Here is a 13703-nt window from a genome sequence, read left to right as displayed (position 1 = left end):
CTCAGTACTGTAAACTGCAAATTTGGGATTCCAGATTGATACTGTAAAAAACAAAGGTTATAAGGTAGAAAAATTTTCTCTGCTTATTACTGGTGGATATGACAGTGGAGATTCCAGAAACCATTGCTGGGGTCGTTATGGATCAGATCGTCCCCTTGACATGTAACAATCATGTCTACAAATGCCCTGAAACATGCCCTGTGGTACAGCCATAGGCACATCCATCACCCCTATCCAAGTCTGGCTGGCATGCAGCATTCTCTTTGCTAGAAGACCACAAGTTTCCCATTTCACTGTTCATCCTATTTCCCAGATGGTTAAGCTATCTCAGTTTGTCCCTCTTGTGGGAAGAGCTAGCCATACCGTCCTCAGAGCTGACCACACTTGGTTCTTCATCCTCTCACCTCATTTTCCATAAAATAATTCATCTATTCCAATGGTCTAGGTCCTTCATAGGGCCATAGAATTTCCTTATTCATCAGTAGATGAATAAACCCACAAACCCGTAGTTTAAGTAGAGTGTAGGCACTTCAGACCTGAATGATGGTGCTGAAAACTAGAGTCTAGGCACTGGCTTGCACCCGGGGAAAGAAGGAGGGCCCCTGGCTTCCACGGGAGAAAGCGCCTGGAGCCCAGGTAGCTGCTGTCTTGGACTAATCGATATCAATCTGTCGTGTTTCCGCACCCCCAAGCTTGTAATGGAATCACTATGGAAACAACATTCACGTATCAGAAACCTATTTTTCACCCAATTTTTATTTGAATGCTTTGCTTTTTGAATGGTTTGAACCCATAAGGTGAGGCATGCCTGATTTTAGAGCTTTGTCTGAATTCAGGCTCTCAGCTCATTAAAATAGGAAAATACAGAAAACCACTCCACCACTAGTTCAGCAACAAAAATATCGCAAGCTTTGATTTATGAAGTTATTCTACTCACTTGAACTATTTTCTCAAATAGGGAAAAGTAAAGCAGAGCTAGCAGTCACGAAGAACAAGGTAACATTGAGTTTTGTAAAAGTAGAAAACAGCAATTATCCATCCACTAGTTAACACTGCTTAAGTATTTCACACAGGACATTTTTCTCACTTGCGGAGCTTACTACTACTGTCTCTAGTAACATCTGCATCCCTGCTGGCCGAGATCTTTATTTTGTAGTCACATATTCAAAATTTATGGCCAACAGGTAGGCAGGAAGGCTGGATTCTCTCCCCTCCCCTAACACTTTTTCTCTTAATTCAGAGTTTAAAATATCTACTTTGTTCTTTGCCACTGTATTTTCACTTCATTACTTGGTCTTTTTCTAGAGTTTGACACATTCAAAGTTACTCATTCAAATTATGTAAAAACTAAGAAACCAAGTCCTTGGGACAGACGCGGGTTATATCGCACAGGTTTCCTCTCACCCCATCCAGAATTATCCACAGCGTCGCCTCTGAATTGTTTCGGCAAGGGGAGATAGCTGTCTCCTCGCCAGCGGTAGGGAGAGGCGGGTTAGCTCCCTCCAGCATTTACTCAAGGCCCAGCCACGCCCGGCAGCGCATTTAGCCTTACGGCTCCGGGACTCTCTCTGCGGGCGCGCAGGTTCTAGGACCGCGCGAAGGCGGGCGGGAGGTGGGGCCCGCCTCCTTCCCCGCCCCCAGATGGGTGGGGCGGGCTGGAGACCCCTCTCTAGCGCTAAACCGTGAGGGTGGGCGGGGCCACACGCAGGGTGGGGCGGGCCGGTAGCCGCTTTCGCCTTAGGGCGGAGGAGGCGGGCGTGGAGGGGTAGGCGGGCGTGGAGGGGTAGGCGGGGCCACGCACAGCCGCCGGGAAGGCCGGGCATTAGGGCCTCGGCGGAGCCGGTTTTCCAACGTGCTGGGCGGAGTGTGCGGCGAGCGGCTTCGCGGGCAGGCGCGGGCCCCGAGGCAGCGGCTGCGCCCTGCGCCGGGGCGGAGCCGGGGGCGGGCGGCCGGCAGGCGGGGGCTGGGGCCCGAGGCCGGGAGTGCCAGAGCACCGGCGGGGAAGACGGCAGCGTCGGCTCAGTAGGCTAGGTGCGTGGGTCCGCGGCGGCTCGGGGTCCGCCCGCGGGGTGTGGTGCGAGCGGGCGGCCCGGTTGCCCTTCTTCCCCGCCCGCCGCCGCCGCCGCCGCTGCTGTGATTGGGTGGAAGATGGCGCTGGGCGGATGGAAATCCTAATGACAGTCTCCAAATTCGCCTCCATCTGTACCATGGTAGGTGCGGCGGGCGGCGGCGGCGGGGGCGGCTCGGGCTCTGCTGGCGGGCGGGCGGCCCGGTCCCCGCCCCTCACGGCGCTGCCCACCCGCTGGGCCTGGCTCAGGGGCGGCGACGCGCGCGGCGGGGGAGGGGAGGCGCGCGTGGCCGTGAGGGGGCGGCCGAACGGGACGTGGCGGCGAGCGGCGAGCGGCGGCGCGGGTTAGGCCGAGGAAGGACGCCGGGCCCCAGCGTCTCCATTTCTGTCTGGCGGCGCGCCGTGCGGGAAGTGTCCCGGCAGGGTGGGGGTCTGCCGGCGGGAAGGAAGGGTCTCGTTCTGCCGGGCGAGCGGACGGAAGTCAAGTGCACATTTCCTCCTCCTCGCGCCTCTAGCGGGGCGGAGCCCCCGGCCCGGTGTTGAGGGGACGGGGTGTACGTGAAGGTGCAAACTTTAAATAAGTACTGTGGAAATTTTCTCCATTTTCTACTCCGAGAGGAGCGAGCTCTCTCGTTTTCAACATGTGTCCAGGTGGCAGTCTTGTTCCTGGAAATCCACTTTAATCCTGAGAAGCAGCGTTAGCTTTTTTCATCAGTTGTTTACTGTAATGCTCTAGTCTCCTCTGAATGAGACTTGAAGTGTACTTACTATCTGTTCGGGGACTGAATGTAAGGGCGATTGTGTTAGTTTTATGTAGGGCTTTTAAGAGTACTTGAAGGGAAGAGTAGTAATGTCCGTTGAAAATCCCGAATTAAGCAAAACGTGGGTGGGTTTAAAATTTGTTTTTGTACTTGGTCAGAAGGACTACAGTTTTTCACATGAAGTGACAACAAGCTTTTTTCATTAGCTCCTTTATGAGCCTATACGTAGGGATCGTAATTTATGAATCGTCACTGAAAAAAGTTACTCTTTGCAACGTGTGCATAGTGTTGTTATTAAAGACTTCCACAGTTTTCTGTTTTAGTTCTTTGCACCCGGTTTCATATAGATTCCCAACCAGTCTTCCAAATAAGAGTGGTATGTTTTATATATTTTTCTTTTAAGGAGTGGTAAGTCAGATCAGGAAGATGTTTTAAAAGCTGGTTCTGTACTGCATTCTGTGGAACGCTAAAAAAATGGCCGAAAGCAGGTGGGCTTAAAATCTATAGCATTAAAGAAGTCATTGAAGGAAGGAGTCACTGAAAAATCGGATTTTCCACATGGATTGTTCTTTCTCACAATTTACATTTTAGGAAAATATTGTTATTAAAGGAACTATGTTAAAGCCATTTCTGAGGATTATTTGGGCTAGTTTTAGATATGCCAGTTATCTTATTTAATTTCAAAGCGTATGATAAGTCTTTTACAGTGAAAATTTTGCCACAGTGCTAAGCTACACATTTTGTGGGTTCATAGTTCATTGTCAAAGTCTAGGGCTTCATCTTTGCTGACTATTCATTTGCTCAGATGTATCACGTTCACATTTTAGCACCTACTAAGTATCAGACTCCTGAATGACGGGTACAGTAGTGACCAGTAGTCCATGCTCATGGTGTTTATTTTTTCGTTGGGGGAGACGGTATTCATATAAACTATAAATATATACAGTAATCAGATTAGAACAGTGAAACAGATTTGTCAGGGTCACTAATAAGTAAGTGTAATTCTGATCGCAAGGATGTGAGACTCTGAAGCTCTTTCTAGGGCTTCCACCCCAGGTGCATTAATGATATGTGTGTATGTGTCCTTGGTAAATATGAAAACATCAATGCTGGCCAAATGAGATTGTTCCAAAAGTATTATTAAAATTGGATATGTCCATACTCATATTTTAATAAATTCTAATGCACTCTCAGAATAGTGCTGATATCTCTTAAGTAATTTGCAATTTCATTCTCTAAAGAAAATTGCCATCCATCTTCTGAGAATTTTAAAATTGAAAGTCAAGAAAAGCAAAAGTACTTACCTCTGCCTTTATAGATGCTGTTTTTCGAGGCTTGGAACAGTTTTCCCATCCTTGTCTATAAGTTTGTACCTGTCTCTTGAACTGGTAGTCTTAACCTAAATAATCCTACCCATGTCCATCTGCTACATAAAATTTCACAGCATTTTTGTAATCTCAGATTTATTGTGTAGTATATTTTTATCTTACCTCTTATTAGATTGTGAACGCTTTCAGGTGAAGGACTATCATTTATTTCTGCAGTTTGATCAGGAGCACTCTATACACAGTATAAGAGTCTCCCAGAGTCCTTCATTTCTCTACTGATAACCAGAAGTGAGTTTGGCTAAGTAGGGGTCACATTGGGTGAATGTGGGAAGTAGGAGAAAGAAGAGTCTGGTCTTTTTAAGAATGATCCTCCTCAGAGAGTCTGCAGCTGTGAAAACATTTAGAATTAGTGGAAATTTTATTTTATAAATATCGAAGTTTACATAATTCATTTGTCAAAATAAAGTACAGGGCAAATCTGTAATATCTAATTGGGTAAAATAATTCTGTTAAAAACAAATGTTTTCAGATATATCTTATGTTAGATAGCGTTTGTTCTGCCTACATTGAAAAGTAGTAAAATTTGTTTTTCTTTGTATGTTATAACCTGACCCAAATGAGTGACTATGTTTAGATCACAGTGAGTAAGTTTGCCAAGGTACCTCTAGATATGCCTTTTATTTATACATGAAATAGTAGTACATTTTCAATTTCACTTTTTCTCCCCCTACAGTACTGGGCTTGAACCCAGTCCTTTATTATTTCTTTATTTTGAGACAGGGTCTCACTAAGTCACTGAGTTGCCCACACTGAACTCAAACTTGGGATCCTTCTGGCTCAGCCTTCTGGGGTGCTGAGATTACAGGTGCATGCCACCACGTGGCTAGATGCTGTTTGTTTTGCCTTTGGAGTACTTGCAAACTTCATGCCTGGCACAGAGTGGCTACCAGATTAATAATATTAATAATTGTGAATAATGGGGCAAGTGACAGAATACTGTTGTGTGTAGAGGGGCTCTGGTTTGAAGTGGAGGTGAAGGCCTTAGAGTGGCATCTGGTGGCTAATAAAGGTGTCCATATTGGCGCTTGTATGAAGACAGATACTGCTTATTGTTAGCTTCATAAATGTTAAGCTCTTACCCTGGTCATTATTGTTTGTTCTGTTGGGGTTGCGGGAGTCCCCACTGAGAAGGAATTGGATACTTTGCTGGGGGTAAAGTGGAATTAGATTGTGGAGTAGTACTGGCCTGACTGCTTGCCCATCCTCTAGTAGAGACCACTAGAACATGGTATTAATGAGCCCTGGGCCACAAGGTAGGTGCTATGCGAGCAAGTCTAACAGGTTGTACTTCTTGAAAAAGCTTGTGGGTAGCACAGCACCCTGCTATGTAAACTTTAAACTACTTACTGAAGAAGTTGCAGGTAAAGGTTACTGTTTGCCTTTTGGTATTGACTTAGTCTCACTGCTGGGTAAGTTATGTGTAGTAAATGTAACTTATCAGTCCAGAAAACAAGAAGTGGGGGGAGGAAGGCTCAAAATATCAGTTTTGTTGAGGGAAGGAGTGATGAGAGAGGTCATAGTCCCCTCTTGTAGTCAGACTGTTAAATAATAAAGCACCTTGTTACTTCTCAAGAAATTGGGCAAATTCTTTTTATTAACAAAATATTTTTTTATGTTATTAGTAAGATAGCAACTTCTATGCCAGGAACATTCAAGTGTTGCCATTGTTTTATTATATTTTTGCTGCTTTTATTGCAAATGTTAATTTGAGAAGGAAGAAAACTTAAACAGTGAGGACTCTTCTGTCACTTAAAGGAATGTTTGAGCATGCTGAGGCTTTGGGGAGAGAGAATGTTTAGGAAAAATATTGTAAAGATTTTGTCTGCTTTTCTTTTGGATTTGGGTAAAATACATTTTGGACATTAAAAATGATACATTCTCATTACAGAAAATCTAGAAAATACAGGATCTGTGAGAAAGTATGAGAAAATCACTTGAGTGTATTTTCTTTGACTTTAAAAATTGAGCTTTTTAAAAATTTTATTTTATCCCCCCCCACAAGCCCCCTCCCCTTCCTATGTACAAAAAGCTTTGTTTCCATTTTTTCCTGTTTTCATGTCCCTTCCTTCTTTTCTTCCTCTCTCCTCCCTTGTTCTCCTCCCATTTGGACATTTTCTTCCCATTTCTCAGCATTCGTTATACATCTCAGTCCTTATTTCCACATTCAGTTTCTCACACCAGAGAAAAAATGCGGTGTTTAAACACGTGTGTCCGATTTATTTCACGTAAGAGTATGGTCTCAAGGTCCATCCATTTAGCTATAAATATCTGAAGCTCATCCTTGTTTATGGCATAGTAGTATAAAAAACCATATTGTATAAAACCTCCGTTGAATAAAAAAACCACATCTTCTTTATCCTCTTGTCAGTTGATGGGCATTTGGGCTATTTCCAAGATTTAGCTATTACAAACTGTGCTGCTATAAACATGGGTGTGCATATATTGCTGTGGTATGATGCTTTTAATTCTTTCGAGACGAGGTATAGCTCAGTCAAATGGAACCTCTAGTTTTAGATTTTTTGAGAAATCTCCACACTGATTTCCACAGTGGTTGCACAGTTTACATTCCTACCTGCAGTGGAGAAGGGTTCCTTTTTCTCTACAGCCCCTCCAGCATTTGCTATTGGTTGATTTCTTGATAGACATTCTTTCTGAAGTGAGATGGAATCTCAGTGTTGTTTTAATCTCAGCATCTCTCGAATGACCAGTGATGTTGAACATTTTTTCATATATTTATTTGCCGTTTCTCATTCTTTATCTGAGAATTGTCTTTATTTCAGATGCCCATTTTTGCATTGGGTCTTTAAATTTGAGCGGTCTGATTTTTTTGAGTTCTTTATATATTCTAGATAATAGTCATTTATTTGACTAGCTAGTAAAAAATTTTTCCCACTCTGTGGATTGTCTCTTCACTCTGTTGGTGGTTTTTCTTTCTGTGCAAAAGCTTTTTAATAAGGTGAGGTCCCAGTTATTGATTCTTTGTAGTATTTTCCATGCAGTCTGGATTTTGTTCATGAAGTCTTTGTCTACTCCTGTGTCCTCAAGCGTCCTATTTTCTCTTCCAGCAGATTTAGTGTTTCTGTTTTAATATTTAGATCTTTGATTCATTTTGATTTTAGGTTAGTGTGTGGTGAAAGATATGGGTCTAGTTTCAAACTTTGACATATGGAAAGCCAGTTTTTCCAGCACAATTTATTAAAGAGGCTGTCTTTCTTCTAGTGAAGGTCCTTGGCTCCTTGGTCAAAGATAACGTGGCTGCATGTGTGTGGGATTGTTTCTGCATCTTCTAGTCTGTTCCATTGATCCTCAGGTCTGTTCTTTTGCCAGTACCATGCTGTTTTTATCACAGTAGCTTTGTAGTGTAATCTCAGGTCAGGGATTGCGATACCCCCTCCCTTGCCTTTGTTGCTCAGAATTGCCTTTGCTATTCTAGGTCTCTTCTAGTTCCGAATGAATTTTAGGATTGTTTTTTCTAATTCTGTGAGATATTCTGTTGGGATTTTAATTGAGATTGCATTGAATCTGTATGACAATTTGGAAAGTATGGCCATTTTCACTATATTGATTCTTCCTATCCAAGAATAAGGGATATCTTTCTATTTTCTTTCTATTGTTTGATATCCTCTTCAGTCTCCTTTTTCAGAGTACTGTATTTTTTTTCCAGAGTACTGTAGTTTTCATTGTAGAGGTTTTTTACTTCCTTTGTTAGATTGATTCTTAAGTATCATTTTTTTTTTGGATGCTATTGTGTAAGGGACTGTTTCTCTAGTTTCTCTCTCCGTGAGACGGTTATTTGTGAACAGAAAGGCTGTTGACTTTTTTTTTTTGGTACTGGGGATTGAACTCCGGACCTTATGCTTGTGAGGCAGGCAGGGTGCCACTGAGCTAAATCCCTGGCCCAAGGCTATTGACTTTTGAGTGTTGACTTTGTATCCAGCTATGCCACAGAATTTGGTTGCCAAATCTAAGTCTTTTGGTGGAGTTTTGGGGGTCTTCTATGTAGAGAATCGTATCATAAACAAATAATGATACTTTAACTTTTTCCTTTCCTATCCTTATTTTATTTTTTTCTCTTGTCTAATTGCTCTGGCTAATGTTTCTAGAACTGTATTGAACAAGAGTGGTGACGTTGACATCCTTGTCTTCTTGATTTTAGAGTGAAAGCTTTCTGGGTTTTTTGGGGGGCCGGTACTGGGAATCAGACTTGGGACCTTGCACTTTCAAAGCAGGTGGCGGAACCACTGAGCTAAATCCCGGACTCAGAAGCTTTCTGTTTTTTTTCATTTAATATGGTGTTGGCTGTTGGTTTATTCTAGATAGCTTTTATCAGATTGAGATAAAGACCATCTATACCAATTTTCTATAGGGTTTTTGTCATGAATGGGTGGTGGACCTTGTCAAAGGCCTTTTTTTGCATCTATTGAGAGGATCATATAGTTTTTGTCCTTGGCTGTTAATATACTCTATTACATTTATTGATTTGCCTGTGTTGACCCATCCCTGCATCCCTGGGATGAACCAACTTGATCATAGTGTATAACCTTCTTGATGATTTACTGCATTCTGTTTGGCAGTATCTAACTGAGGATTTTTCATCTATGTTCATTAGGGAGATTGGCCTGTAAATTCTCCTTTTTGGTTGGATCCTTCTCTGGTTTCTGAATCAGGGTAATGCTTGCTTCCAGGAATGAATTTGGGAGTATTGCTTCCCTTTCAGTTTCATTAAAAGAGTTTGAGGAGTAGGGCCATTAGGTCTTCTCTAAATTTCTTGTAGAATTCAGCAGTGAATCCAGCAGGGCCAGGGCTTTTCTTTGTTGGTAGTTTTAAAATTACTTCTTCAATTTCATTGGCTGATATTGGTTTATTTAGAATTTGTATATTTTCTTGATTCAGTTTTGGTAATTCATATGTATTTAGGAATCTGTCCATTTCTTCTGTATTTTCTATCTTATTAGAATACAGGTTCTTGAAGTAGGTATTGAGGATCTTATGGATCTCTGCAGGGTCTATTGTGCTTTCTCTCTTTCCATTCCTAATTGCATGGATTTGAGTCTTTTCTTTCCTTTTTTGGATAAAGTTGGCATAGGATTTGTCAATTTTATTTAATCTCGAACCAACTCTTCGGGCATTGATTCTTTGTATTATTTTCTTTGTGTCCATTGCATTAATTTCTGCTCTAACTATGTAGCCCAGGCTGGCATCTGCCTCCCAAGTGCTGGGAGACATGTGCCACCATGACTGGTATCTACTCTGATTTCTATGGTTTTTCTCCCTTGTATGAGCCTTAGGCTTGACTTGCTCTTCTTTTTCTAGAAGGTTGAGGTTCAACATTAGGTTGTTTATTTGAGCCCACTCTGTTTTCCTGATATGGGAATTTATGGCTATAAATTTCCTTCTTAGGACTGTTTTCATTGCATCCCGTAAGTTCTGGTAGTTGTATTTTCATTACTGTTTAATTGTAGAAATTATTTGATTTCTTCTTTAATTTCGTCTTGCCATGACTGTGCAGTGTAGGGTCCAAAGCCTGGGGTGGGGGGAGATAAAGAAAAGATGATGAGACCAAGATTACTCTTGATAGCTGGGACCAGGTGGAACCCTAGCTTGTCAGGAGGTAATGGCCACCTGGAGCACCACAGGCTCTTTATTTATAGTGGAAGGCAAATAATGCCGTGTGGCCTAGGCCCAACGTGGCGTGATTGTTTCATGATTGGGGCATGCGCAGGAAGGGAACAGGAAAGGAAGGATGCAATGTACCTGTCTCCTGGGGCTGTGCCATCCAGGGTCTACAATATGAGTTTGACTCTAACCTATGGAGGAGAAAGGGAGCATGGAAAAGACTCCTGCTGCAGCCTGTGACCCATTGGTTGTTCATGAGGGTGTTACTTAATTTGCATGTGAAGTTCTTGTGGGTTTTTTTTTTTGCCATTGATTTCTTTTGATTGATGAATTGAGACCATTAACATTGATGGTTATAACTGATATGTATTGTCTTATTTCTGTCATGTTATTTTCCTGCTGTTGGCTTCCTTCTTTTCTGTTTAATTTCTTGCCTAGCCTGGTAGATTTATTCTGTTGGGGTCTCTTATTGTCTCTTTCTAGAATATCCTTCACAATACTTTGTACTGTTGCTTTGGTGGTCATGAAGTTTCTTAGGTGCTCTTTGTCATGGGAGTATCTTATTTCTCCATGAGTTTTGAAGAATAGTTTTGCAGGGTACATCAGTCATAGTTGGAGGTTGTTTTCCTTTAAGGCTTGAAATACTTCACTCCAAACTTTCCTTGACTTGAGAGTTTGAGAAGTCTGCTGTAATTCTGGTGGGCTTTCTTTTGTAAGTGATTTGTTTCTTCCTCTAACAGCTTTTAATTATCTGTCCTTGTGTTAAATTTTTGGAATCTTTACTATTACATGTATTGGAGAAGATTTTTTTGATCATGGCTAATTGGGGTCCTATTATGCTTCACTTATCTGTATGTCAAATTCTTTTTCCCTGTTTGGGAAGTTTTCTGCCATTACTTCTGAGGACAGTTTTTTTTTTTTTTGGTCATCCGCGCTATCTCCTTTTCATTGACTCTAATCAATCTTACGTTATTCTTTGCATTATCTAGCAGCTGCTGAATTGATTTCTCATGGTCCCTTGCTGTTTTTTAAAAATCTGTTTTTTCCTGATTGCTAACTGCAGTCCTGTCTTCTGTATCTGACACTCTGTCCTTGCGTTTGCTCATTCTGCTGTGTCTACTTTCAATGGAGTTTTTAATCTCCTGGATATCTGTTTGAATCTGTTTCATGGATTCCATTTTTTTCCTTACTGAGGTTCATGGCTTCCATCACATCCCTGAACTCCTCTATTTTCTTATCTATATCTTTCATTCTGGTCACCCTCTCTGTAGTTATCTGGGAAATTATTTCTGCTTTGAATTTTTTCTAGAGCCTTATTCATCTGCTTTGTTATTTTTGCTGTTACCACCTCAGAGAGTCCAGCTGAGTGGCTTTAGGATTGTTCTACTTCATTGCCCCTGGGGTTTGCCTTTGGTGAGCTGAAAGTCTGTATGGGTTGCATCTTGTTTAAGGGTCTTCTCATTTTCTATTCTTTTTTACAGTTTGATTCCTGAGTTGATGCATGTAAATTGCTTATGGCAGGCAGCTTTATTGCTAGTATTTAGAACCCTTAGGAAATGACTGCTCTGAGAATCATCTTCCAGGTGTAGCTAGCTTTTGGGTTTTGAGTCTGTTGCAGGATCCTACCTCTTCAATTTGTTGGGGATGAGAAGTTTCTGCCTCCTTGCTGCCAGTTCTTTGGCACTGGCCTGTAGGTTTTTTTTTTGTTTTTTTTTTTAAGACCCTTAGGCCATCTCAGCCTTGGTATACCAGGAGGAACAACTGATTAGCACAGTTTCTTGGCTAATGTAGTACAATCAATAACAATAGCATCACATACAGCCTAGGAAATGACAAATTGTAGCCCTTAATATGGCTTTTTTACCCTTGGGGGAGAAGATTTAAAAGGGTTTGAGGGTGAAAAACAGAAATAGAAGAAAAGGAAGAGGTCAGAAACAAGGCTGGAGGACACACTTTAGGAAACTGGTGAAGAAGGCAGGTGGGAAAAAGAAAACGAAAGAAATAACAAGATCAGACCAGCACAACAAAAAACTAGAAACTGTTCAAAAAAATCAAGAAAAAAACTAAACAAAAGAACCCCAAGAACTAGAAAGGAAGAAAAATAGAAAAAAGAAAAGAAAAGAAAGATAAAAGACCCAAAATGTCAAATTCAAGGTGTGGTTCTGCTGTCACTGTTGGGCAATATAGGCAAACAGAGTCCAGATCCAAGTTGATTAATTCCAGCAAGCTAACTGCAGCTTCATGGTGGGGTAGTGGATAATCCCAGCCAGCCTGCTCCTTTAGTTCCTCTGAAGTTCAGGTCAGTTTCTGGCTATGAGGCTGGAACCAGATTCTTTGAGCCTACAACAGTCTGTGTCTCCTGCAGGCTTGAACTCCGCTCTCTGACCTCCTGCTGACTTGACATCAGCACCCACATCAAAGCACCAGAAGCCACTAGATGGAGTTTGCCCGAAGCTGTTCTGAGTTCTGAGTTTAGTAGGCCCCTCTCCAAGATGGCTACCAGCCAGTCACCCTCTCCGGAGTGAGGTTTGAATCCGGATAACTCACCAGCTGCTGCAGTCCTGGTCCTGTTCATCCACTGCTGCATTCCACTGGTGCGTTTCTCCATGGAGGCCTCTGAGGTTGTCAGTAGTCACTGTGTGTCGGCAGTTTTGGCTTGCCATTACCTCTTGGAGAGACCGTGTTCTGGGAGAGAACTCTGCTTGGTACCTCCGTCCTCTTTAAAGTCTCTCTTCACTCTCCCTGTAGACTTCCAATTCTCGCCTCAGATCCTTCCTGGGTCCTGGGGACCCAATTCCCCCCTCCTCCTTCTTTCCCTGCTATATTCCAGTGTAAGGACACCAAATCTTGGAGAAGCCTTTTCTCTGTTGCTCACCACTCTGCCGTCTTCCCAGAGATCCTGAGCTGATTCCCTTGATAACCGTATTACATTGTTTTTCCTATGAACGATTGTCACGTTCATTTTAAAATATGCTTAGTTTCAGGATAAACATGGAGGTATAACGCTTTTTTTTTTTTTTTTTTTGTGCTGGTACTGGGGATTCAACCCAGATTCTTTGTACTGAGGCATATCCCTAGTCTTTTTTTTTTTTTTTTTTTTAGATAAGGTCTTGCTGATTTCCCTGGGCTCGGCTCAAATTTGTGATCCTTCTACCTCAGCCTCTGAGAGTGCTGAGATTACAGGTGTGATACCACACCTACCTAATTTAATACTTTAAAATAATGATATGGCAAGATTATTAACTCATTAAGGCACAGTGATAGGGTATTAGGTCATTGACAGGTTAATGTGTTTATGGTTATTAGAAGTAGAGCTAGAAAGGAAATAAGGTATTGGCTTTAATCTTAGGCACTTAGTATTCACAAATAGTATTCACAAATTTGAGTCTGATACTTGTAATATGCTGGAAAACTAGTATCAGATAAAATATTCAGTTAGGTGATGTGCATTAGAATCTTTATATGGCTTTATCTTTTAGCTTTTTTCTTCCATCTTTGGCAAATCTTTTTTATAATAAGTTCAAAGTAGGTTAATTATCTACCCTAACACCGTGCATCTTGGCTAATTTCAGCCAGATTATCACAGCATATCTTGTCTTTTTTGATTTTGAGCTTTTGATGAAATTCTGAAAGCTCCAGCCTTCTACCTCCTTTTTTTTTTTTTTTGGTACTGTGGATTGAACTCGGGACCTTGTGCTTGTGAGGTAGGCGCCAACACCACTGAGCTAAATCCCTGGCCCTCTACCTCCCTTTTGCCACTGACCATATTTCTTTCTTGTCTAGAAAGCCATGTTTATTGTAGTTCTTTTGAAACTTAACTGTCTCAGAAAAGATTAGTTAAGCATTACTTTGTGTAATTTTTTTTCTGAA

General features: G+C 41.9%; 2 protein-coding genes across 5 annotated transcripts in view; one reads left to right on the top strand and one right to left on the bottom strand.

Annotated features, from left to right (window-relative positions):
• Rpl21 (ribosomal protein L21) overlaps positions 1-1598 on the bottom strand; it is a 38987-nt gene extending 37389 nt beyond the window's left edge. For all 4 annotated transcript variants that reach the window (XM_013075882.3, XM_087199411.1, XM_087199412.1 and 1 more), the window contains exon 1: positions 1405-1598. The gene's annotated coding sequence lies outside the window, so the exon portion shown is untranslated. The remainder of the gene's footprint in view (positions 1-1404) is intronic.
• A 334-nt stretch (positions 1599-1932) lies between these two features.
• Usp12 (ubiquitin specific peptidase 12) overlaps positions 1933-13703 on the top strand; it is a 95428-nt gene continuing 83657 nt past the window's right edge. Inside the window, exon 1 of the mRNA XM_004854815.3 lies at positions 1933-2210. Coding sequence (XP_004854872.1) covers positions 2163-2210 — 48 coding nt within the window. The 5' untranslated portion in view covers positions 1933-2162. The remainder of the gene's footprint in view (positions 2211-13703) is intronic.

This window comes from Heterocephalus glaber, unplaced genomic scaffold (assembly GCF_053883595.1).
Source record: "Heterocephalus glaber isolate CG9 unplaced genomic scaffold, H.glaber_assembly_v1.0 deba00001719, whole genome shotgun sequence".
In the NCBI taxonomy this organism is placed as follows: Eukaryota; Metazoa; Chordata; class Mammalia; order Rodentia; family Bathyergidae; genus Heterocephalus; species Heterocephalus glaber.
The sequence above is the reverse complement of the archived record's forward strand: the minus strand, read 5'-3'. Positions and strand labels throughout refer to the sequence as shown.